General features: G+C 42.1%; 2 protein-coding genes across 7 annotated transcripts in view; both read left to right on the top strand.

The window, feature by feature from the left end:
- Window positions 1-1,231: 1,231 nt before the first annotated feature.
- LOC308376276 (phosphatidylinositol 4-phosphate 5-kinase-like protein 1) lies at window positions 1,232-5,227 on the top strand (the record flags this gene model as incomplete). The annotated part of the gene is made up of 9 exons (XM_080852571.1): window positions 1,232-1,426; window positions 1,613-1,663; window positions 1,848-1,999; window positions 2,279-2,403; window positions 2,602-2,636; window positions 3,529-3,584; window positions 4,037-4,149; window positions 4,369-4,531; window positions 4,855-5,227. 9 exons carry the CDS (start codon window positions 1,232-1,234, stop codon window positions 5,225-5,227), a joined length of 1,263 nt encoding a protein of 420 aa, XP_080708697.1.
- Window positions 5,228-13,078: 7,851 nt separating this feature from the next.
- The window catches only part of LOC308375993 (endophilin-B2-like), a 21,142-nt gene continuing 11,172 nt past the window's right edge, over window positions 13,079-23,048 (top strand). For all 6 annotated transcript variants that reach the window (XM_080852236.1, XM_080852235.1, XM_080852232.1 and 3 more), the window contains exons 1-3: window positions 13,079-13,207; window positions 14,317-14,458; window positions 20,748-20,876. In XM_080852236.1, coding sequence (XP_080708362.1) covers window positions 13,145-13,207; window positions 14,317-14,458; window positions 20,748-20,876 — 334 coding nt within the window. In that variant the 5' untranslated portion in view covers window positions 13,079-13,144. The remainder of the gene's footprint in view (window positions 13,208-14,316; window positions 14,459-20,747; window positions 20,877-23,048) is intronic.

Here is a 23,048-nt window from a genome sequence, read left to right as displayed (position 1 = left end):
GTCGTTCGTCTTTGTTGGTTCACTCTGAGGAAGTTTAATTAAAACCATGCACTCCACACCTCTCTGGCAAAAATTCAGTTAGGGCCAACTGCAAAATTCCTCATGGACAACATGCTCAACAGTTACCAAGAGAAAACAACTGAATGATTGTCTTCACATTTAGTAACCATAGGTTTACCATTGAAGACACATTAAAATAATTTGTCTTGGAATCTTTGAATTTGTACAGGTCATTCGAAGTAGCTATTCTATTCTTCTAAAATATAGATTTATTGCAGTGTCAACAAACAAAAATACAACTATAGACATGACAACTATGCCCCAAAATAAGGCAACTTAAAAATGCACAGCCCTTCATTTAATTTATAAATTGTAACTGTAGGCCTATAAATCAAATAAAATGTTTTAACCATCACATTTTTAATGTATCTACTGTATGCTACCTAATCTATCTATCTGTGAAAAAATAAAGTACAATGTCTGAACAGACTGTCTCCGATATTCAGAACTTCCCAAAACACAATTAAACACACAAGTGTGTAGAGTTGAGAAGACGGATGGTCACGTGGGGCACACCTGGAGAGACACACCCCGATAATCCGGTCGGGTCTGGCAGGTGAAGAATGCGGCAGTGCCTCAGACACACATCCGCACTGGACTGACTGACATTCAACATCATTTGGATCAAGAATAACAAATCAGAACGGTAGGCTACCTACACCAGGTATATGACGGCACTTGGCAGGCCTATACTATTGTTAGGCTCATTCGAGAAGTTAGTCGCCCCTCACCTTGTATTATTGAGCAAGCCTACACAAAGCTTTGACATTCAATTACTAATATGTTATGAATGAATGGCGATGTATTCTCTCCGTGAGGAAGGATATTTATCTGGGACGAAATGGTTCAGAAATATCATGTCGCATCCCTAGTCTGCTTGCATCTAGGCTACATGTCATAATTTGACCATTCCGCACCTGTGGCGCATTCTGAAGTCCAGTAAGGGATTAAGTTACACCCGAATCCCTGTCTTCAAATAATGGTGTGCTCGATTTAGGCGCCCAGTAGGCTATTACCTGCCTAAGATGATTCAAACTAACTTGGAGACTGGGGCAGATCTGGTTTCGGTTTTGTGACGAGTAGTGAAAAATAAACACACAACGTTTAACATGATTATTATTAGCAGGTGTTTTATTTTCCCCATCGTTTTCAAACTCCGACTGGTCCTCAGATGGAGAAGCCGAAGAAGCAAAAGCAACGGCGGTCAGGCACCGTCGGGAGGCGCCTGTGGTCTCGTCTCACGCGGCGCTGGAGGCTGCTGGGTCTGTTCGAGATCGATGAGGATCATGAGTTTTACAACCTGACTGTCATGATGAAAGAGGGCCTGTCCGCGATGTTAGAGCCCGCCATCGACCAGCCCGCACAGGTTAGTTATGACTGCTAGAGGGACAGTGGCAGTAAACATAGGTGACTGTCATATATGACTCTGCCTTCTACCGTCAGAAAGCAGTCAGGTGCATAGTCAGTGTACAGCCATCTTGCCATGCTATAGCATTTTTAAATGAAAAAATGTGAAAATGCAAAAGATATTTTTGCCTTCCTTCTTTGCTAGGATGAGCTGACAGCAGATGACTATACCAAGGAAGAGAGTCAGGTGCATGAGGTAGGCCCACATTATTTCTCAATACACACACACACACACACACACACACACACACACACACACACACACACACACACACACACACACACACACACACACACACACACACACACACACACAAATTCATAAATCCACTCTTGTTTCCCTTTCTTCCCCACCATCCCTGCCTGGCTGTCCTCTGAAGGGGTTTGAGCTGCAAACGTATGCGGGTCCTGTGTTCACCAGTCTCCGGCGTTCCCTGGACATCAGTGAGCGTGCCTACCAGACCTCCCTCTCCTCCGACTGCTACCTGCAGTTCATTAGCAACTCCAAGAGCAAGGCTGACTTCTTCCTCACGTGAATGCTCGGCACACACACACACACACACACACACACACACACACACACACACACACACACCAGACACACACACCAGACACACACACACACACACACACACACACACACACACACACACACACACACACACACACACACACACACACACCCACACACACACAAACACTAAGACTGACACAGAGCACAGCCAATTCATTATTGTTCAGCCATATGCATCATCTCAGTGTTTTGCTTCTCAGATTATTAAGTTTCAACTCTATCCACTGTACCAAACAGGAATGATAAATGCTACTTCCTGAAGACCCAGAGTAAACGAGAGGTGAACTTCCTCCTGTCCAACCTAAAGAGATACATGGAGCATCTAGAGAAGTATCCCCACTCTCTGATGGTGCGCTTCCTTGGTGAGTAACACAAGCATCTATTATCATTTCTCCCTCCATCAGACAGCAGCTGCTAGTGAAGAACTGTGGTGAAGCTCTGGCTGGGAGTATCTGCATCATATTAAGCCCAAGGCCATCACAGAGTCCAGAGCTGTTATTTGGAACATGATATTATCAGACCTGTTATCTGAATGATGTGCACTCTGTGTCTTAATAAAGGTGTGCACCGGATCATTATTCATGGAGACATCAAGGTAACTGATCATCAAGTTCTTACGACAAACCAGCCCTACTTTTCTCAAAGGATTTTGTTATGTTAGTACTAAGTAATGTAGCACACGTTGAGATGAGGTATTATAAAAGTACACTTAACACGACAAGACTGGGACCCTCAGCTGTACTGGGGTCTGCGATCAATATAAATAGTAGCGTGGTATTGATTCTTTATTAGCCTGGCAAGCTTGACTTTACACGCAATGGCAACACAGTAGAATGATCATTTATCGCAGCTGTAACTGCAAACTAATGATGATAAACACCGTGAGAAACAACTAGAGAAAAGTTTATTATATTATAATTTGGAAAAAAAGACAACACTCACACAAATGGGAGACTAGTCTCATATTCTCTCAGTGGCAGGCTGCACCCTGCCTTTCTCACACTAGCAGTAATATTGTTTTGAGAGGACTGTATCGGGTGCTTCTCCTTAACCCGCTCTCTTCACCTGTTTGTCCATCCTCATACCTGAATCATATATTCAACAAGGGCAAGATGTTTCGACAGTTCAAACTTAAACGTACATAGAGGGTCATATACCCCTCAGAATCTGTAGCGATGTCAATGGCGTTAGTAGCCGCTGTGATAATTTGTGAAAAAAAGGGGGAAAAAAACACAAGTTTATACGGCATTATGTCGGACTCTTGGTTACTTGGGGCCTGAGGCCTAATTGCCTAACTTTGCCTAATGGTTAATCTGCCTGTGAGTGAAAGTGAGAGACAGAAAAGTGGACACAGACTAAATAATTGATCATTGCCCTACCCTTGCACCACTGCTTAGTCGCTGTGTCTGTAGTATTAGAGGGAAGGGCCATGTCTGGATGCCGTTATCTTATTATCAATTTATGTTATCTTTTATGTTATCTGTCAGAAATACTTCATCGTGATGCAGAGCGTGTTCTACCCTGATGAGAGGATCACAGCCAGGTGACTCTTGTGCTTATGCTTGTGTGCAGCTGACTGAGCTGTGAGCTGACTGAGCTGTAAAAATGTTGTTGTTACAAAAAAAAAAAAACAGTCAGAAATATACTTTCGCGGTAAATGCCAGCTTGTTTCAATAGTTCATGTTGAAGTGTGTTTGATATATGCTTCATATATGTTTCATATCTGTTATATTACAGCTACAGAATATTCTGTCATAATGTTATTTGTGCATCTGTAGTATTGCTGATGTGTTTGTTGTCCCGTCTGATGTGTGTGTTGTGCCGCCTGATGTGTGTGTTGTCCTGCATGATGTGTGTGTTGTGTTGGCTGATGTGTGTGTTGTGCTGCCTGCTGTGTGTGTTGTGCTGCCTGATGTGTGTGTTGTGCTGCCTGATGTGTGTGATCTTGGGGGTGTGGCTGTTTAATCTAACCGAAGGCGCGTCTGTCTCGTGCAGATATGACGTAAAGGGCTGTGAGGTGGGCCGGTGGACTAACCCCTCCCCCAAAGACGAGCAGCCCATTACAGTGCTGAAGGACATGAACTTTGAGGGGCAACACATCAACCTGGGTAAGAGGAAGAGGAGGAAGAGGAGGAGGAAGAGAAGGGCATGATACCATAGACTCTATGGCATAGAGGATGTGGGTTGTAGCTGTAGTGTAACATTTCATTTTGAATGTAAATGTAGCTAAGCAGAAGGTAAATTAACGTAAAGTGCCAGTGTTACCCTACAGGTAATTGTAGCGAATTAGAATGTGAGCCCGCCCTCTGCTCTCTTCCCATTGGCAGGTGAGCAGCGGTCCTGGTTGGTCCGTCAGGTGCAGATTGACACCGAGTTCCTGCACAGCCTGAATGTTCTGGACTACAGCATCCTGGTGGCCCACCAGCCTCTGCACATGGACGAGATCGACCAGAACCACGACCTGGCAACCCTGGTCCTCCGCACCACCGCGTACGTCCTCCGTGTGTCTGATTGTGTTTAGATCTGTGGATATACAGAGTGACCTCACTGATCAATATGTTTAGATCAGTTTATATAGAGAGTGATCTCTGTCAATATGTTTATATCTGTGGACATAGAGAGTGACCCTACTGATCAATATGTTTAGATCAGTTTATATAGAAAGTGATCTCTGTCAATATGTTTAGATCTGGGGGTATAGAGAGTGACCTCACTAATCAATATGTTTAGATCAGTTTATATAGAAAGTGATCTCTGTCAATTTGTTTAGATCTGTGGATATAGAGAGTGACCATACTGATCAATATATTTAGATCTGTGGATATAGTGGAGGAGGACTCCGCCCTGCTGCAGTCTGACCAATCAGGCAGCCCGGCCACAGCAGTGGATCCTGAAGCCGGGATTCCCCTACAGGAACTTCCTCACCGACACTCTGCAGAACTTCAGGAGTTCCAGGTCCAGAATCGCAGGCTTCTGCCGGAGTTCAAGAACCCGGTGCACGTTGTCGATGGTCCGGAGCTGCGCTACTTTGTGGGCGTGGTGGACATTTTCACGGTGTACGGACTCAAGAAGCGTCTGGAGAACCTGTGGAAGAGGATTCGGTTCCCAGGCAGGGCGTTCTCCACGGTCAGCCCACCAGCGTACTCACACCGGTTCTGCCAGTGGGTGGAGAACCACACAAAATAGCCAAGAAGAGAACAGGAAAGGGCAAAGAGCACGGAAAGGGAGTATGATGCGAAAGCTATTAATAGAAATATTGGTTGATGGATTTATAGATAAATAGGAAGATTGGCAGATAGATAGATAGATGGATAAACAGGAAGATATGCAGATAGATAGGTGAAAAGATAAAAAAAAGACACTGCAATACGTACTGTACACTTCCCTAGCATAAACACGCAATGTCATGGTTATATCATATATATATCATCTATATCACCATATCTATATCAGGATATCATGAAAAAAACATTACTAAGATATAGTGTTACGGACACATGGACATATATGGATGGATACACTTTTCTCTGTGCTCTTCTCAGGTTTGGATGGTTGGCTAGGTAACAGGAATGACCATGGCTGTCATGTGATACAGCAATAGAATATGTTAGCTACCACAATGCATGGTTACAATTTTTTGTATTGTATGTCTGTGTGGAGAAACCATTCTGAACTTCAAACAGATATGCACTCTGATGCTGTGCTAGTCTCCATAAATAATGTTATTCTTACTTATTGTTTTTACTGATGACATCTTTTTATACAATATGTGTTGTTAAATTGGTTAAATATATACTGTAATTTTATTTAAATCAATTTCCATATTTTAGTATTTAGATTATACATCCAAAGTAATTTTTGGTGATTTTGATGATTCTAAGTAGTGTCTCAGGACACATAATAAAATATGAAATAAATGCCTTATCTCGAGAGAACAAAAGGCTGATTTCAATCATAATATTTATGGGAAACTTGTAAATGAGTGTGTGGTTCATTTTATCACAACTCATTTCACTGTTATGACGGTGGGCCATCCATAACTGAACAGGCAGTCAAGGCATAAATATGTAATAGTTTTGTTTCCTGCAGTTACATCAGTGGCGCTGAGAATATTGCTTTATTGTAGCCGAAGAAGAGAGGTTGAACTCCCACCCCACCTGCTTCAGTCAGCAGCTGCTCAGATAAAGCCTATTAGAATGACAGAGAATGGCTTTATAATGTTAATAAGACATTATTAAAACCATCCAGTATAAGTAGGCAGAGTAAATTACCTTTTGTTTTTTCATGAAAACTGAGAATAATTAACTAAACGCTACAAAACGTCCTTTGTTATCTGGAGATAACAAAATAAGTGGGTGAAAATGGGTAAAATTGGGAAAAAAGGCTACGGGTAAAAAAAAATATGGTGAAAAGCAACAGGTAGCAGGTGTTTTATGCAATTTTTTTTTTTTTATTCAATGTGAAGACTCATAGTGCACTGCCTCTGCCTCTGCCTCTGCCTCTGCCTCTGCCTCTGCCTCTGCCTCTGCCTCTGCCTCTGCCTCTACCTCTGCCTCTGCCTCTGCCTCTGCCTCTGCCTCTGATGATCTGACATGCCTGGTTATTAAGTGCAGAGAGAGCTTACATGCAGCGTCACTACTGCTGTTTATGTATCCGCGGATACAGATGCCACAGCAACCATGAAACACTTCAGTGCCATTATCAGTAAGAAGCCGACATTACATCCAGACGGGGCCGTTGTTTTGGCTGGCTGTAACCTTCATAAAGTACGTCCAAGATTTTACCAAAATGTCTCATGCACCATAATGCTTGCACCTTAAAGTTGTCAAAAATGGTCTAGAACTGTACAGTATTGGTTCTAGTTAGTGTCTGGTCTCATACAGTTGGGCTTAATCTATGTAGAAAAGGCCCAAAATGTTAAAATAATCGAAGGAATCAGGAATACATGGAAACCTTTATGTGTGTGCCCAACTAAACATAGAATGTGATTAGGGATGCACCGATGCATCGGCCGTACATCGGTATCGGCCGATGTTTGCCTCTTTTAATGTTATCGGCTGAAAGAATCTCGTTGAATCCAGTGAAAACACCAATGTTATGATATAACATATGTCTAGTTAGCTTTGACGTTAGTTGCGTATGTTTAACAAAGGACTCGATGAAATGCTGATCTGATGTATAGGATATCGGTTTATTATCCACGTCAGACTTCGAGCACACGCAACACACTACGATGGAGAGAGAGAGAGAGCAGTTTAGGAGTTATTTGTCCATAGTGTAGATTTCTTCCTTGTTGGCCTAATCTTCATAGGCCACAATGCTCCTTGCTCCGTCTCTCCTCGCACGTAGCGGCTGGTGTCTCTTCAAGAACTCCTTCAGCATAACATGAATGACATACTACAATCATCGTATTTATACAGAAAATGGGTGTGTCGGTAGTCGGGTCATGGTGTCAGGATATGAATGGGCCATTAATCAAGACGTTTCTCTGTCTGACCATCTTGATGATTCTGTCTTTAAGGCAAAGCCAGGTCTAATTGAGTTATGGTAATCATTTCAAAACATTGAAATCCAACAGTTTCCCCGTCTGATCATAAATCAAATACATAATGATCACAATACAAACTAACAAACCATAACGGACATTGTCAGACATAACCATGAAACTCCAACACTATTACAACAAAACTGGTTATATCTCTATTGACTATTGTAATGTCAGTGGGACTAAACTTAATGGGGGCTCCATGTCAAATTGCTTAAATCATGATCACAATAAAAATTAATAAACAAATAACGAACAAAATTGTATGGGTGCCAAATGCCTTATCTCACAGGTGAAAGCGAAAACCTTCAAGGGTAAAATTCTTTCACGACTCTACGATTAAGTAGCAATCCTTACCCTCGGTAAGCTGCAAATGGTACCTAGGTACCATTATCGATGGGACACATTTGAAAACTGACAATTGCATACATGCTTGGAATGTGATATCATTATCTGAGTATTCCCGGAGTAGCCTCCCCATGGAGCTATCCATCCATTTGTGTATGTGTCCTGTAAGTACATGGAAATGTTCTTGGTGGGAAAAAATGTGTTGTCCTTATGTGCGTCATGGAGGATGCCGTATAAGGCAGATGCGACTGGGGTGAGGATCGTCTAGTTCACGATTATGGTCGCCATCCACTAGATGCATATTGAAGACGTCGCTCTCATGTTGTTGGCTGTTGTCCTCAAAAAACGCTGTTCCGGGGTTATTGGTCATGGACCAAATGTTGTTTCTGAAACACATAATCAGAAAACATGCGGCAGTATCACAAAGTCCAAAGAAAGTGGTATCTCATTCATGAAAACATAACATTGAACATTAAAACATTAGGGTTCTATCAACCCGTATCTCATTGTTGGGTCCATAATCAAGTCTTCATCTAAATTCCCATCCACTCATCATATTATTGCTACAAGTAATGATATGATGAACATAGTATGACTTGACGTTTAGCCATAATCATATTTCCAGAGATGGTTGTTCTGGAGGCATGTAGGGGCTGAAATGTTCAATTTCGGTTCCCCGTCACGTGGCCCAAAAGCCCTCCCCATTGTTGGGATCATCTGTACTGGTGTAGTCATTTGTGTACAGTCCTGACTCTCAACTGGTCTAGCATTCACCTTATGTTTATGCACCAAGAGGTCATACTTGCCATTGCAAACGTTCATGTTATTATTGCGGGAACAAACCTTTTCGCCCTCCAGACCTACGGCTCTTTTTACAACTTCCTCAGCTGTCATTGACTCTGGTTCTCTGTGTGTTCTGACCTCTGACCCCAACGGTTCCTCAGTTTCGTGTGCCTTCTGTGGTCTCCCATCCCCGTATCCTGGCACTGCCCACTTACCGTGGCACAGCCCACTCTCAAGTGGGGATTTCCCATTTGGCACCGAATCTAGACCGTCTTTGTCAATAGCCATACACACATCACCTTTGTCAAGACGCTGACTCTCAACTGTCTTAAGAGGCCGTAAGGAGGGCAGGTTTAGTTTTCCGGAATCGCAGACATTATGGCCTGTCTCTGATCCTCAGTCAATTTAGCAAACTTGGTGAATAAATTATCATCATCATCACTCTCCTTGTCACCTTTATTGTGATGGTTGTTTGAATTTCTGAACTCACAGAAAATGTGATGTCTGGAATGATGGCTGTGCTTCCTCTTACCACGGAGACGACATGTGTTGGCCCAGTGTCCTAGCTGTCCACATTTGTAACATTCATTCCTAGATGTGTTTATAGGATTACTTTGATTTCTCATTTTTACATTTCTAAGCATGCGTTCTGAATCGGTGTGTAGGCCATGGATGCAGACCCTTCTGATCTTGTGTTCTGTGTCACGTTCCATTCGCCTTGCTACACTAATTAGCATTTCAAAGGTAAATGAGATGTCTTCCCAACTAGGTGTGCTTAGCTTAACAGCCTGTTTCACCTCTGGAGTCAAGCTTTGTAACAGATTAGCCTTAAGGGCTGCATTGTTGCTCTTCCCAATGTTTTCCTCTGTAAATCCAATCATGCCAGAATGTCTTAAGAATGTTTCAGCAAATCTTTGAGCAAAATCATCCACAGCTTCATTGATTTTCTGCCTACAACCTGATATTTTTGCCCAATCTGTGCTGGCATTAGTGGTCAATTGAATAAACTCTTGTAGGGCCTTCCAGCCATCCTTTAAGTTCTGCTGGTTCTCCCCCAAGCCAATGTTAACATTATGTCTCACTTTGTCTGCCTCAGAGGCATTAAGCACGGTACTTAGCATGGCCACGCCGTCCAGGGGGTGCAACTGGTAGATGTTTCTCAATCGATTTATTTTAGACCATGTCTCCATCCCTGTTTTACGGGGATGAAGCATGTCTTTCGACCACTCGTCAATGTCATGTGGTTTTGCAAGTTTATAAAAATGTGTCACATTTCCACCCGTAAACCTGGATGTAACAGGCCTCAACATGGCCATGCCTTCATTAACATTTGAATCGTCATTCATGTTTGACCCACAATCAGCAAATGGCATTGTTCCAAATGCCTTTGGTCTCTCCCTCTCCTTGGGAGGGGGGCGCTCACTTTGTTCTGTGAGATGTGATATCTCTTGGTCGTTCCTAGCCTGAACTGCTTTCAATGTCTTCACATCATTTGCAAGTGCTAGAATCGTGTTCTCAACACCCAGACGCCATTCTAATTCAGTCTTTTCATGTGTAACTTTGATCAACTCACTTTCAAGTGATGAGACTTTATCCCTCTCGATTTCTAGAATTCTGTCTGCACGTGTCTTCTGACGGCGTGTTATGTGATCTAAAATGACGAGAGAAAGTGAGATTTTGTCTTTTTCGCGCAAGAGTTTTTCAAAACTGCGCCTAATGTCATCAAGAGGCCATATCCCATGGTCTGGCAGAATATTGTATTTGAGTCCGATTTTCCTCTCGGTCTCATTCATTTTAAAATGACTATTTAAAAACCCTCTGATTGTCTCAATCATGGTAATCTCGTCAAACTGTGGTATTAAAGAATCGTCCATCTCAGCAGCCGGCCTATTTCTAACCTGGCGTTAGCTTTACAACTATCAATTGAATATCAGATGAATACGCGCGTCGCCCTTCCAGCGTAATGCTCTTTTAAAAATCCAAAACGATGTTACAAAACCCAAATTACCCACAGTTTAAACTTCAATCATAAGTACACAACTTCCCACTTAGGTCCATCAACTACGTTGTCTCGAATGAACTTTACTGTGCCAAGAAAATGGTCGCTTGCAATTTCGGTTTTAAATCTTCATTTAAAACGTCTGGTCTTGAACAATAATTCCTAAGCTAAGCAAGATGAACCAGCTAGCTTATTATCGACACCAAGCCTTCAAGCACCAAAACAAACAGTCTACGTATATCTACGGCAACTTAATTATTGCATATTCAATCTCAGCTTTTCGGCCAGCAAACTGAAAAGCCACGCTTTTGTGAAGCGGTCATAAGTATACCTAAACCAGTACGATAAATTGCTATTGCATTTTCAATTTCTGCTTTTCAGCCAGTTGAAAACGCCACGCTATTTAAAGCGGATGCGAATATACCTAAGGTTAAAATAGTAGCTATTTCTCAAACACCTCTAGACTAGTTCAACTAGAATAGAGCGGCACCAACCACACAACTGTTGCTCGTGTCTCTGTCTCAAACGTAGGCTAGGGCCCGTCATTAATTACATCAAGTGTGTACATAAAGCATACAGCTAAATCTCTCTCGAATTACTGTAGGTACGGAAACGTAAGAATCCTTGCAATCTAACTCAGACTAAACGTAACGATAATTTTCTGTTCTTTTTTTCAGCAATAAAATAAAAGATGTACTCACCATTTCAATTGAGGCCGCAAGCTTCAGATGGGCTTCTCTCTTCTTCTGGTATCTTCTTTCTTCTTTTATTTTACCGTGAAACTGGGTGGAAACACCAACTGAAAGAATCTCGTTGAATCCAGTGAAAACACCAATGTTATGATATAACATATGTCTAGTTAGCTTTGACGTTAGTCGCGTATGTTTAACAAAGGACTCGATGAAATGCTGATCTGATGTATAGGATATCGGTTTATTATCCGCGTCAGACTTCGAGCACACGCAACACACTACGATGGAGAGAGAGAGAGAGCAGTTTAGGAGTTATTTGTCCATAGTGTAGATTTCTTCCTTGTTGGCCTAATCTTCATAGGCCACAATGCTCCTTGCTCCGTCTCTCCTCGCACGTAGCGGCTGGTGTCTCTTCAAGAACTCCTTCAGCATAACATGAATGACATACTACAATCATCGTATTTATACAGAAAATGGGTGTGTAGGTAGTCGGGTCATGGTGTCAGGATATGAATGGGCCATTAATCAAGACGTTTCTCTGTCTGACCATCTTGATGATTCTGTCTTTAAGGCAAAGCCAGGTCTAATTGAGTTATGGTAATCATTTCAAAACATTGAAATCCAACATATCGGCCTATCGGTAATAAACTTGACTTTCACCGATGGTACTGGCCGATGTTTATGGCAGGCAGTTTTTAAAGAAAAATATTGTATTATATTCGTTTTAATCTTGAATTTATATGGCATTCCATAAAGGTTTATGCTTGTGTTTTGTAAGGCTGCATTGCAAGCATCTGTTTACAGTTGAAATGATGTCTTGATGCCTGGTGATATTATATTAAATAAAGTTTAGTTAAACTAAAGATTGTTTCATAAATCTGATTGAATTTGTGCTCATTCAAAATTAAGAGTGATAAAGGGCTGACATAATTTAACACATTGCTTTTTAGATAATGATTTCATTATTTTCCTGGCACAAAAGGGTGAATGAATAACAACAAAAACAAAATAAACAAATATCGATATCGGTATCGGCTATATTGTTGTTTTGAACATCGGTATCGGTATCGGCCAAGAATTTCCATATCGGTGCATCCCTAAATGTGATTGGGAGATAAAATCATAATACTGCCCTTCATAAGCACATGCTGAGACTTTACATGTCCTTATCTGTAAGTGTGTGACATTTAAAAGATTAATGCACATTTGGTCAGACTAGTCTGTACTGATCATTTCCCAAATTGGGGATGAACCTTTACTTGAAAAAAAAAAAAAAACACTACATTATCAAGGCATTAGTGTGTCAAACCAGGGGTGTATTTCAAATGAAGAAACCATTTTAAGTGGGTTTATATTTGTATTATCAAAAAAATGTGTTTGCATCATTAAGAAAATACATACACAAAATGTATGGTATAAATGTAAACAAATAATTTGAAGTGAATGTGTGCGTTAGGGGAATCTTCTTTGGGGGTCTCTGCCGAGGATAGGCTGCTGATTTCAAACTGCTAACTGAACGGCCTAAATTTGCGTAGTTACGCAAATTGTATGAAATACAAAAGGCTCCTTTAAACACAGGCCGAGTAAACGATTTCTGAGTGCATCGATGGCTCTGTGTGAACGACTGCTCTTTCGGTTGTGAGCACTGTTCCTCTGGCGTGATCATCGTAGTCGCCCGCCGCACTCCGAGACCCACTACAGATGCGCTGGAGACGCAGTTTGCTTTCGCTGACATCATGGATTTTAGTGTAAAGAAACTAGCTTCGGATGCGGGAGTATTTTTTTCTCGGGCTGTCCAGGTAAGCACTCCCGTGTCGCTTGCTGTGGTATCGCGACTAGCCAAACAGTTGGACCGAAAGTCAGTCTTTGAAATGAAACTGACAGCGACTACAAATATACGAATGTAGCGCGATTCACTGCATCAGTGATCTCTTCAATATCACGTAATTTAAAGTCAACACATAACACTTTATGTTTACATACATTTTTGGCGTGACATGTCAACAGTTAGGCATGTGACTTTACCCTCGTAGATGTGTTGTGTGGGGCATACAAGGGGGGTGTCAATAAAAAAAGAGAAAGCAGTGAAGTGGTCCATCTACTACCCCCAACCGCGGCTAACTCAGTCGTGATGTGATGATGCGCTATGGAAAGTCGCCCAGTGGGTGGTACGCAACGTGGATTTAGGAGTCAACACTACTCGCTCTTATCAACGAATGATTATCCAAGTATAACTGATTATCAGTCATGATCCTAAAAGTAACCCACCTCCTCATTGCTTTAGAGCTTCCGTTAAAGAGGATAAATGGGAATATATGAGAGGTCTCGCTGTGGGCCGCTGTGATTCAGCTTTATGTGAATTTGGTCGACTCCTTGAAGCGTTTGGGAATTGTTCGTTCCTTCCTACGTTCCACCCATGTAGAATGTCGGAATGCAGGTTTAGTTGGGTGAAAGGTTAGGAGGAAAAGTTAAGAGTTCCTGCTCATGTCAAGGTCCCATGATGGCATGGTAGACATTCCGACCACGCTGACACAAACACAGATGTCATTTTATTCCTCAAAGCAGGGTATCCTAGTAACTCGCTGCCATAGCATTTAAATACCAGATCACAATGCTGCGCTCTTAAATTGTATTCATTTTTTTTTACGTTTGTATCCTAGGCTACTACCCAAAGGTTATTACAACGTTGACATGGTCGATACATTGATGCTTATCTATCTAAAGTATTGGCTTTAGAATTTCAGTGTGCTTTACATTATGGTTCATTCATTGTGCATAAATTCATTTATTGCAGATTGAAAAAAAAAAGACTTGATGTGATTGCTCTGCTATGAATGGTTCATGGCAGGGTGGCTGATTGTGTAATGGTATTGATTACCTGCTCCCATCAGACGTTCCTTCTGTGTAGTTCACACAGGAGAATCTAGGCCAGGCGGAGAAGACAGAGTTGGACGCGCACTTTGAAAACCTGCTGGCCAGAGCGGACTGCACCAAGAACTGGACAGAGAAAATCTTCAAACAGACAGAATATCTACTGCAGCCAAACCCAAGTGAGGACACACACACACACACACGCACGCACGCACACACACACACATTCACACACACACACACACACACACATCCACACCCACACACACACACACACACACACACACACATACACACACACACATGCATGCACGCACGCACGCACACACCCACGCACGCACGCACACACCCACACACACACACACACACACCCACACACCCAAACACCCACACACACACACACACACTCACACACACACACACACACACACACACACACACACACACACACACACACACACACACACACACACACACACACACACACACACACAGACTTTAAGAGAAAGTTTATAATCAGTGTCAGAAATACTTAGTTGACCTCAGAGGGGGAAATTGGTCATTGGTCATGTCAGAGTTGCTCATATTCTAGAATAGAAGCATAGAGAGGATATAAAGGAAGCTAATGAATATCAGTAGAAAAATTAAAATATAAATAAATAAATCATATTACAAAATATAACAACGGTACAGAAATAAAGATGAGAAATATGTATTATGCAGGACTAGTAAGTTGAAATGTACAGGATAAACAAATGCAGTATTAATGCAGTATAATTATACACCAGAGTACTGCACATGATAATGATAGTGTTAAGTAAGGACTGCACAGTTGACACTATAAATTATGAATTATGATGGGGTTAGGAGGAAGCTGCTGACGGGGGTAAATTGAGGCCAAGGGCCAGTCTACAGCCTCAGAGTGGGTGACATTATGAGGGGGGGGGGGGGGGGGGGGGGGCAGTCTACAGCCTCAGAGTGGGTGACATTATGGAGGGGGGGGCAGTCTACAGCCTTAGAGTGGGTGACATTATGGAGGGGGACACACAGTCTATTGACTCAGAATGTTATATTATGAGGGGGGAGTTGAGAGGTCTGATAGCCAGAAGGCAGAAGGGATTTTCTTGGGCGCTCCGTGGTCCATCTCTGTAGAATAGAGTCTTGCACTGAATGAACAACTGTGCTCGACCAATCACATCATGTGGTTGTTTTTATATAATTATCCTCAGCTAAATTAATTATATTCGGGGAAATGGAAAGTCACTTTAAACTCTGTTGTACTTTTTGGGGAAATTTAATTTATTTGTATAGGTAAATAATAATGATTCTACATACTTTTTTTATTTACCAAGCGCACGCCTTACATATTTGAATTTGTAATCCCCAGACTGAAGTGAACGCTGTGTGTTAAGTGTTGTATGTTATTCCTCACCAACAGCATCATGTATGTGATTTATATGTGAAGGATGTCCGTGTATTACATACATGTGTAGGATGTCCGTGTATGTTTATGTATTAATAATAATATGTGTTAATAATATGTGTTAATATTAATATGTAAATATTGATTTTCAAATAGCAGGCAGGGGTTTAGCAGTGCCTTAAATGTAATTAGAGGTACAAATGTTTGAGCTATTTCTCATAAACCAGTACTATGAGACTATGAAACGAGCAGAACGTTTTCAGTTCAATAATACTAATACTGCATCAGATTGCTTGACCATGTTGCTTTGCAGAATTTCTGTTGTCATTTTGTGTAGAAAATGACACTGTAAGTGTTTCCATAGTACACTAACCTGTATTATACAAAATATATTTAGCTTGTTTGTAAGTATATATACAAACATGTTATGATTTGATCCAACTGCATCTATTGATGGAGCCAATTTCAGGATGCTGTATTATATATGGTTTTATAGATGAAATCAGAAATATGTGGGAGGCTTATAAGACTTTGTAAGGTTATATCAGAACAAGGCCAAATGACAAAGCCAAACAATGTCAGGTGTATTTGAGGAATGTGCATAGTTTATCAGACTAAGGGTTATTTCACGAAGCAAGATTTCTATGTTAGCCAGATAACTGTGCTCAGTAAAACCCGAAAACCTCTGCATATGCACCACAGTGCCTTTTGGGTTCCACTCAGTGATGTTACCCAGGTAACAGGAGTTCCTGCTTTGTTGAATTGCCCCTGTAGGACTATTATGGTATGCCGTGTTAGATGCTGTGAGCAGATGCTAGCTGCCCTGCCTCAGGGTTGTGTGTTTCGCATAGAACACTGAGCTGTAATGTGTTTCTCTAATTCCCCCATGCTACAGTCGATCACACTGGTAAGTAACTCAGTTCTTCACCGTGTGCCTTGCCCTGGTGAAGGGTTCACCCAACCCAAGCACCCTGATCATGTGGTCAGCATACGGTAACTGTGTGGTGGATGCATCCAGATGGATGGACCGTTAGAACTGTTAGTTGGTCACTGGTTAAGTGGAGCCGTATGTATAAACCTTTCCCAACATCAATCTTTCAGTTCACCTTAGGGCTAAGGTATGTCTTAGTTTTATGTTTGAGTGTGACTTCACTATAAAGGTTGTTAGTGGAAATAGGCATTACCTCTCATATCTGCTGTGAGGCTGTCGTTATTAGGTTATATATTGCCGAGAAATTCACTAGGCTCTTGGTGTAGTATCGAATACTGATATACCTTTCAGGTTTGGCGTTTTGTGCCAGGGATGTGTTTTCCCGGCGCGAGGAACAACAATGTACTATGTAGGCATTGTTGGATTTGTTCAAGGTTGTAGTCTAGAAGAACTATGTGGAATGGACATACTGTTTCTTCACAGTAAATGGCTAATTGTTTTTGATTGCACTATGGCACGTACATCACATTATACCTTCTTGTTGTTCGCTTTCATTTCAGTTTCTTCCGACGCAAGGGAAGAGACATTAACACATTTCTGTTTTGTAAAAGTATTGAGTTCTTACCAGGAAAAGGGAAATAGATGAAGTCAGCCTTTAAAGAGGACCTATTATGCTAATTTTCAGTGTTCATAATTAAATAAAATAAAATCATTATTTAAGGGGTCTATTAGAATAGATTTACATGCTTCAATGTTCCAATGTTCCTTATACTGTACATCTCTGTTCACCCTCTGTCTGAAACGCTCTTGATTTAAATTTTGGAGGGATTATGAACCTAAAGAGACCTAGTTAGAAATCATGTGTCCCAGTGAGCCTAGCGTGCTCCGATTGGTCAGCTAGGCTAGCAATAAGGATTGTGTCACGAGATTGTATCATCTTGTACAAAGGAAAAAGGCTGGAATTTCAACAAGGCAGCTGAGAAAAGTGGTTTCTGTGGGAGAGAGTGTGGGCTGTATAACACACTAAAGGAAAAGGAAACCCGGAAAAGCATAATAGGTCCTCTTTAATGGGGAGAAGTTATGACTGAATTCTCAGATTGATCCAAATTGACCTCTTTATTGTCGTTTATGTCCCACTGACTAGTGGCTATCGATCAGCAAGACTCTGCTTACAGTGCCATATCTACGTAGTAACTCAAAAATATAATCATCAGCCTCAGAATGAGACAATCCACTGACTAACACGGCATTAGGCACTTTGATGTTTTCAGATCTTATGACATCCATTTTGAAATGTTAGGGCAACAAGTTCAAAATAATTTCTCGTAATTACAGATGAGGAAACTGTACTAAACTAAAGCCACAACTCTCCTGGCTAGCTCGTCAGTTCTTTCTCTTCTTTCTCTCACTTATCTCCTTTCCTTATCCTTTTGCCTTGTCTCTCTAGGTTCATAATCACTCCTAAATTGAAATTTAAGACTTTGATGCAAAACTTTATACATACGGCCCCTGAACTTGTTAAAAAATGTTTGTGTCAATACCGCACACTGGTGCATTCACACACAGGTGATTGAGAGGCCTCAGTGCATTAGTGGAATTGTATTTGGGCAAGCTGGCATGGAAGAGCTTTTTGTTTCAACTGTAAATCTTTGCCATTGTTTGTGTTAATCCAGCCTGTTTGCATTATCTTTACCATGGTTACTGGTGTCTGGAAGTGTTGGACCTTTCCCACTGCAGTGGTGATTCTTCCAATAATCTCAGTTAAATTCGTCAGTTTGCCACCTAACAAACCAAATGAGTGAGGGAAACAAACCCTTCAACGCTGTTTATTCTTCAGTGACCTGCAGGATTATTCGAAGAAACACAGTTTCAAAATGCCACTTGTGTTTTGACTTGCGAGATGTGAAACTGCAGCCATTACATTTAACCGTGTCTCTCGGGAGCCAGATGCCACGCATACTAAGACTCCATTTTGGCTCCAGCCCTCCTGCTTTGATGAATCATGGTTGTAACGACACAATCCCGAGGGGGATGAGGTAGATGACTGATCAGATGTTTGGGCTCTGTGCCTGTGTCTGCCTGTGCTGGCACAGGGGACTGGGAGCACACAGGGGGACTGTGCTCCCTGTGGCCTGGTCTGGCCAGCACAGAGGCTGTGAGGTGGTGTTGACATCTCACCTATCAACCCATGGACTGGAAAAGACAGAGCTGCAGACATCTGGTCCTGATCTGGCCCTGATCTGGCCCTGAACTTGCCCTAAACTGGTCATGATGTGCCTCTGATCCAGCTCTTATCCAGCCGATCTGTGCAGGATAAGGTCTGGATCGGCCACCATCTCCAAGGCCACGCTGGTTGTGTGTTTTGTTATTGTGTGATGACGTTATCACACAAGACCTCTCTAAACTGTTTCTCTAAACTGTTATCCGTAGCAGTGTGTGGCCCCTTTATATTAAGTGTCATTTGCTACCATGTACTTAATTTTAATAAACACAATATTATTTATTTTGTTAGTATATCAATGTGTAGTAAAATGCCCTTGAGGTTTGGTTTAGTTACAAACACTATATACCTACCTAAGAAGCACATAGCAATATGTAGTAGTAATGTAAGTACAAAGTAATAAGCACACTTAACATGAAGTGGGAGCCAGTGTTTCTTTTTTTGTTGACATTTGTAAGAAAAAGGATGTTTGTCCTATGGTTGATGCAGATTGAAACCGCTGAATCTGGAGTATGTCCCATATGCTTTGTTACTGCACTATACTGGAATAAAGACAGATTGCTGCTCAAACCACAAGACAAACATCCTTCTATTTCATATAGTTTATTTAAACAGTTATTTGAAGTTTTGTATGGTCTTGTGAGCACAGGTTTTGTTACTGTTTGCAGAGAGATAGTCTTTCACTGTTGATTTAGGGGGAGACGTTATAAGGAGACTTGCAGCGGACTGTAGGGCTTCTGTGGGGACACACCTGAAAACAAATTTTTCTCTAGAATATTTTTTAGAGTTACTGACATATTTTTGCAACATATTTTGTGACTGATTTAACTTTGATATTCAGGCCATTCATGCTTTGTCTTGAGTTTGTTTACCATTATACGTCTACATCGTGTCACATTTGCCTGATGGGACAGTATCGGGTGACTCTGTCCTCCAGACTATATGACGTCATCACATTACACTCTCCTTGTTGCCACACAATGTCTATTCAGTTCTTTGTTGCTTTCTCTTTTTTTTATTTACTTTGATAAATTAGGTAATATTTACCTGAAAGACGGCATGGAAAATCTAATTTTCATTTTCCATTATGACGCAACAGACAACGTAGCTCAGATCACACAGCAACTAACTATGGAGTGGATCTGGCCCTGGTCTGGCCCTTATCTGGCACCGGTGGATGTAGCCAGATTCACCCCAAGGTCTGCTACCATCGGGTATGTTAAGTGTATATACCCAGCTGAGTGCATCCTTGGAGGACAGACAGTAGTTGACCTTAGTGTCTCCTCCATAACAGAGAGCATCCTTCGAGAGACCCTATTAGTTGACCTTAGTGTCTCCTCCATAACAGAGAGCATCCTTAGAGATACCCTATTAGTTGACTTTAGTGTCTCCTCCATAACAGAGAGCATCCTTCGAGAGACCCTATTAGTTGACCTTAGTGTCTCCTTCTTCAGTAAGTCACGCCTGCTTCCTGTGCCAGGCTGTTGAGCTCTTAGCTGTTCCCTTAGTTACCAAGGTTACAGGTTGACTAGTGTCATCATAGTGGCTGTTTTTTATTCCATGTGTTTATATGGTATGTGTGTGTATTTGTGTTTGTGTGTGTGCGCGTGTTTGTGTCGACTCTCAGTTTTCTCAGTTGTGTCATCATGTCTCTCTGTTTAACCATCCCCACTCTCTATCTCTCTCTGCTCTCTCTCTCTCTTCCTCTCCCTCTCTCTCTCTCTCTCTGCTTTCTCTCTCTCTCTGCTCTCTCTCTCTCTCTCTCTCTCTCTCCATCTCTCTCTCTCTCTCTTCCTCTCTCTCTCTCTCTCTCTCTGCTCCCTCCCTCTCTCTCTCTCTCTCTGCTCTCTGCTCTCTCTGCTCCCCTGATGGTGTTTTCTGTCTCTCTACCAGGTGCCAGGATTGAGGAGTTCTTCTACGAGAAGCTCGACAGGAAGATCCCGTCCAGGCCCACCAATGCAGAGCTGCTGGGCCAGTACATGCAGGAGGCAGCCAAGGACTTTGGGCCTGGAACCCCCTACGGTCAGTCAACCCTTACCCTGACCCCGGGCCTTTCAACAGTATCTGCTCACTATTTCACTATCACTGTTATGCTTGGACAATGCAACTGGACTACATCGGGCAATAACGTAGTATTTCGATTCAGTTCAATACAATTAGTTCTGATTCATTTATTCATATAGTGCCATGAGCAATTCACATTGCGTCAAGGCCTTTAACAGAGCCCAAGACCTGAGACTTTTAGAGAGAGCGCCCCGGCATCATGACTTCTAGCTTGCATCAGATGTTAGGCAAGACAAGTTTACTGTGTCATGAGCTTTTCACAAATATCTGCTTTGTATTTCATCACTGTGAATACCAGTGCTTCATACCAGTGCTTCATACCAGTATTTCATCACCACGGCAACCTCCAACCTTTCACCTTTGACCTTTTCAGACTGATCACTATGTTGTTTATTCTCTGCTCTGCCCGCTGAACACTCCCGACATCAATGATGGTTCTGAGTTCTCTCAACTCAGTTCAGCATTCCTCGGGGTGCATGTCACTGATAGCTGCTAGTTTCGACAGTTTGATTTTTGAAAAGCATAAAGCTTTCGAGTGACTTTCCTGCAGTGCGTAGCTTGTAAACATACCATAGACATTTGATCGCAGTTTGCGCTTTGGAGATGAGCTGTTTTTGGCTGAACTGGATGTGGAATAAGATGTGGCTGTGGATGAAAAACACTGTGTCATTTCAGAAGCTGTTTTCCTAGATCTGTGTAGTCAGTGATGCGGCTCATTGGTTGTTTGGCTTTGAAGAAGAAGAAGAAGAAGTCCTGGGAGACAGTCTGCTGTAGCTGAGTCCAACAACAATAATTAGATTTTCAGTGGAAATCCATCCCTCCTGATGAGCCCTGCTTGGTCCTCAAACATTCGCCCGACACCACGGGTCCACAGGATTAGATTATTATCAGCCGGGGCAGTCCACTTTCTCACTGATACGGGTTTAAACTGACCCACTGAGTATAACAGCTCTAGCTGTAGAGACAGTAGGATCAAATTAAACAGCCAGGAACTGATATGGGTCAATACATCCACAGACAATCAACACTAAACTGACCTGCGAGGCCATTCTCATTCACACTTGTGCCTTTGAAACAAACATGCATATGCATATGTATACACACATACACACACACACACACACACACACACACACACACACACACACACACACACACACACACACACACACACCATCTTTCCCTCAAAATGTTCTATTTGCAGTGCCCAGGGTGAGAAAGCAGTGTGAATTGTTGATGTAGAGAATGTTCTCCTAAATTGATCCCAGTGTGTGTGTGTGTGTGTGTGTGTGTGTGTGTGTGTGTGTGTGTGTGTGTGTGTGTGTGTGTGTGTGTGAGAGTGTGTGTCTGTGTGTGTGTGTGTGTGTGTGTGTGTGTGTGTGTGTGTGTGTGTGCCCTGTGGCCTGTCTCCTCTTCTCCGCCTCATCTTCAGACAAATCACTGCTGTCTCCTTCATGCTCTACCACTGGGATCAATAGTTCTCGATTAGGGGTCACATGCTCCTCTGGGCAGCGGGGGCTGTTTGGGTCACTGGCTGAAGGATGACCGAGAGAAACTAAGATGGTGGTAGCAACCACTACCAGAGGGTCTGGCCTTTTGAGTTTGGTACTTAAGTGGAGACCTGCAGATTGCAAATTCTTGTAAAATATTGTAAAACGTATATCATCTCTTTACTTCACTAGAATCAGTGGCAGTGATTCCCAGAGATTTCAGGGTTTTGAGTTTGAGGGTTTTGCATCCAAGGGAGACCTACAGATATAAACTCTTAGATATATAATCTGTTTTCTCCACTAAAATCAGTGGCAGTGAAACCCAAAGGTTTGGATTTTGTTTTTAGTTTTGTCATCCAAGTGGAAACCAACAGATGGTAACTCTAATGTATACAATCTGTTTTTCTTTCCCTGAATCACAGGCTGTGATTCCCAGAGGTTTAAGGGTTTTGAGTTTGGGGTTTTCTATCCAAGTGGAGACCTACAGATGGTAACTCTAATGTATACAATCTGTTTCATTTACCTGAATCAGAGGCTGAGCGTTACAGAGAGACCCAAGGGGTTTGGGCTTTTGTGAGCTTTGTAGTGATGGTAGACGCTACCTCTGACGTATGTTAAGAACAGACAGTAGTTGATTTTA

This window comes from Sprattus sprattus (genome assembly GCF_963457725.1).
Source record: "Sprattus sprattus genome assembly, chromosome: 15".
NCBI lineage: Eukaryota > Metazoa > Chordata > Actinopteri > Clupeiformes > Clupeidae > Sprattus > Sprattus sprattus.
Note: the sequence above shows the minus strand (reverse complement) of the source record. Positions and strands in the feature narration are given on the sequence as shown.